The following is a 2,500-nucleotide window of genomic DNA, read 5'->3' as shown; positions in this document are numbered from 1 at the left end:
TCAGGCAGATGTCAGCAGCGATACTGCCACACAAACACACACACCCCGGTAGATGTAAGTGGAAGTGTGAGCACTGTGTGTAGTACTGGTGGTTTAGGGGTTTAGTCATTGCTGGATAGCGTTGGCGCTGAAAGGTCACGAGCCCTAGAGTCTGGAGCCATGAAGGGGTTAAAAGGTCAACAGTGCTGGATTGGAACCTTTCACCTACGTCGTCTCACAAATCTGACCTTCAAATAGTGTCCAACTTGACTTTCCATTGATGCACCTTATTGTCTGTGTGTCTGAGTGTGTGGACAGATGATTTTGAAAACATTTTTTTTTTTCGTTTTATTTTGTAGAATATGTGTGTTAAATTTGCAAGTTGTAGAAGCTGAAATATTAATTCAGCAAATCATTTGGACGAAAACTTTTCATGCGGATGTAAAGCAGTCATCAGGATGGAATGCAGATACTCTGCAGTAGCATTGAAGCCGTAATAACAGTAATGGCCAACGAAATACCATGAAGTATTGCATTATAAAGAATATAACGTGCCTTTTAAGGGAAATGAAAAGAAGAGGTTTATTGCATATAATAAAATGCAATCCCAAATTATCTGTAACATAAACATCTAATATGTTGGTGTTATTAACACTTTGCATCAATGCGAATCACAGAATGGGTGAAATGGCTAATGTAATTTTGTGTGTGTGTGTGTGTGTGTGTGTGTGTGTGTGTGTGTATGTTTATGTTTGTGTGTGTGTGTGTGTGTGTGTGTGTGTGTGTGTGTGTGTGTGTGTGTGTGTGTGTGTGTGTGTGTGTGTGTGTGTGTGTGTGTGTGTGTGTGTGTGTGTGTGTGTGTTTTTGTGTGTGTCTCTGTCTCTGTCTCTGTCTCTGTCTCTGTCTCTGTCTCTGTCTCTGTGTCTGTCTCTGTGTCTGTGTCTGTGTCTGTGTATGAGCGCGCGTGTGTGCGTGTTTATGTTTATGTCTGTGTGTGTGCGTGTTTATGTCTGTGTGTGTGCATGTGTGTGTGCGTGTTTATGTCTGTGTGTGTGTGTGTGTGTGTGTGTGTGTGTGTGTGTTCGCGTGTGCGCGTGCGTGTGTGTGTGTGTGTGTGTGTGTGTCAGGTGTGTAGCTCTGTGCAGTCTGGGCCTGTGGCTGTGTGAGGAGCTGGTGCATGGCACGCGGCATCCCCAGATCAAAGAGGCCCTCAACGTCATCTGCGTCACCCTCAAGGTAACTATAGCCCCTTTTCGACTAGCCCTGTTAGAACGGGGCTGCGCGCTGCTGGGGCGTGGTTTCGTTTTCTTTTTGCATTTACTCCACCCATACACACCCATCATCAGCTCAAACAGGGCTCAAACAGGGGCGATTATAGAATCGCGAAAGACGTGGTTCGAGGCGTGCGGAGCTGAGTTCCACTAGTTGCCTGTGTTAGGATTTACCGGCATGTGAAAACACCTATCTTCACCCACGCACTTTAAAATCAACTTTTCTGTCGCAGTTTTTACAGTAGACAGAGAAAATTTGCTCAAGCAATTATCATGTTCTTTAAAGTAGCCTAAGTCCAGTCCTTGGCCAAGGAGTTATATTATTAGCCTATTAGGCTATTATTTTAAAATCACGCTATTTCCAAAGCTCCATGCCTCCTCCTTGTGAGAAGTCGTTTTTTTACCACCATGCAAAATAGGGCACACTAAAGTAGCCCTTTTCATTGCACATATCTTCATATAGCCTACGAACCTGCAGAGGGATGGCGAATTTGCTGTTATCAAATTAAATGTAAAAATGAAAATTTCGAATGAAAAAGACAACTGTGGTTTATTCGAGGGAACAAAGATTTCCTCTCTATCCGGCTGGAGAACAACGCCATTGTTTACTTGAAGTGGCGACCGCTTAAAGTTAAATAACTTTGGATTTAAAGAACATAAACACGTGCCGTAAAAACCTGTAAAAAGCTAAGAATCTCAGCTTTCGAACAAGCCCTAACACATGTCTGTAGGTCTAGGTTAAGGAGATCGCTGTCTGTTCGAAAACAAAATGACGAGGTAAAAAAAATGGTTGGAAAGCGCTATTTTTTCACTTGAAACAGCGGCCGCTTAAAGTTTTATAACTTTGGATTTAAATAACATAAATACGTGCCGTAAAAACCTGTAAAAAGCTAAGAATCTCAGCTTTCGAACAAGCCCTAACACATGTCTGTAGGTCTAGGTTAAGGAGATCGCTGTCTGTTCGAAAACAAAATGACGAGGTAAAAAAAATGGTTGGAAAGCGCTATTTTTTCACTTGAAACAGCGGCCGCTTACAGTTATATAACTTTGGACTGAAATAACATAAAAACGTTCCGTAAAAACCTGTGAAAAGCTAAGATTCGCAGCTTTCGAACAAGCCCAAACACATGTCTATGGGTCTAAGAGAAGGAGATCGCTGGTTATATTTAGTCCTATATAGGTCCTATTGTTTAGATTAGGGCTTAGATTCACAATGGCGTGAAAACACGGTGTTGTCGCGGCTAGTTGCA

General features: G+C 42.4%; 1 protein-coding gene across 1 annotated transcript in view; it reads left to right on the top strand.

Annotated features, from left to right (window-relative positions):
- ralgapa1 (Ral GTPase activating protein catalytic subunit alpha 1) overlaps positions 1-2,500 on the top strand; it is a 171,500-nt gene that overhangs the window by 83,921 nt on the left and 85,079 nt on the right. The window contains exon 29 of the mRNA XM_063183617.1: positions 1,107-1,215. Within this exon, the coding sequence (XP_063039687.1) occupies positions 1,107-1,215 (109 nt within the window). The remainder of the gene's footprint in view (positions 1-1,106; positions 1,216-2,500) is intronic.

This window comes from Engraulis encrasicolus, chromosome 19 (assembly GCF_034702125.1).
Source record: "Engraulis encrasicolus isolate BLACKSEA-1 chromosome 19, IST_EnEncr_1.0, whole genome shotgun sequence".
Lineage (NCBI taxonomy): Eukaryota > Metazoa > Chordata > Actinopteri > Clupeiformes > Engraulidae > Engraulis > Engraulis encrasicolus.
Note: the sequence above shows the minus strand (reverse complement) of the source record. Positions and strands in the feature narration are given on the sequence as shown.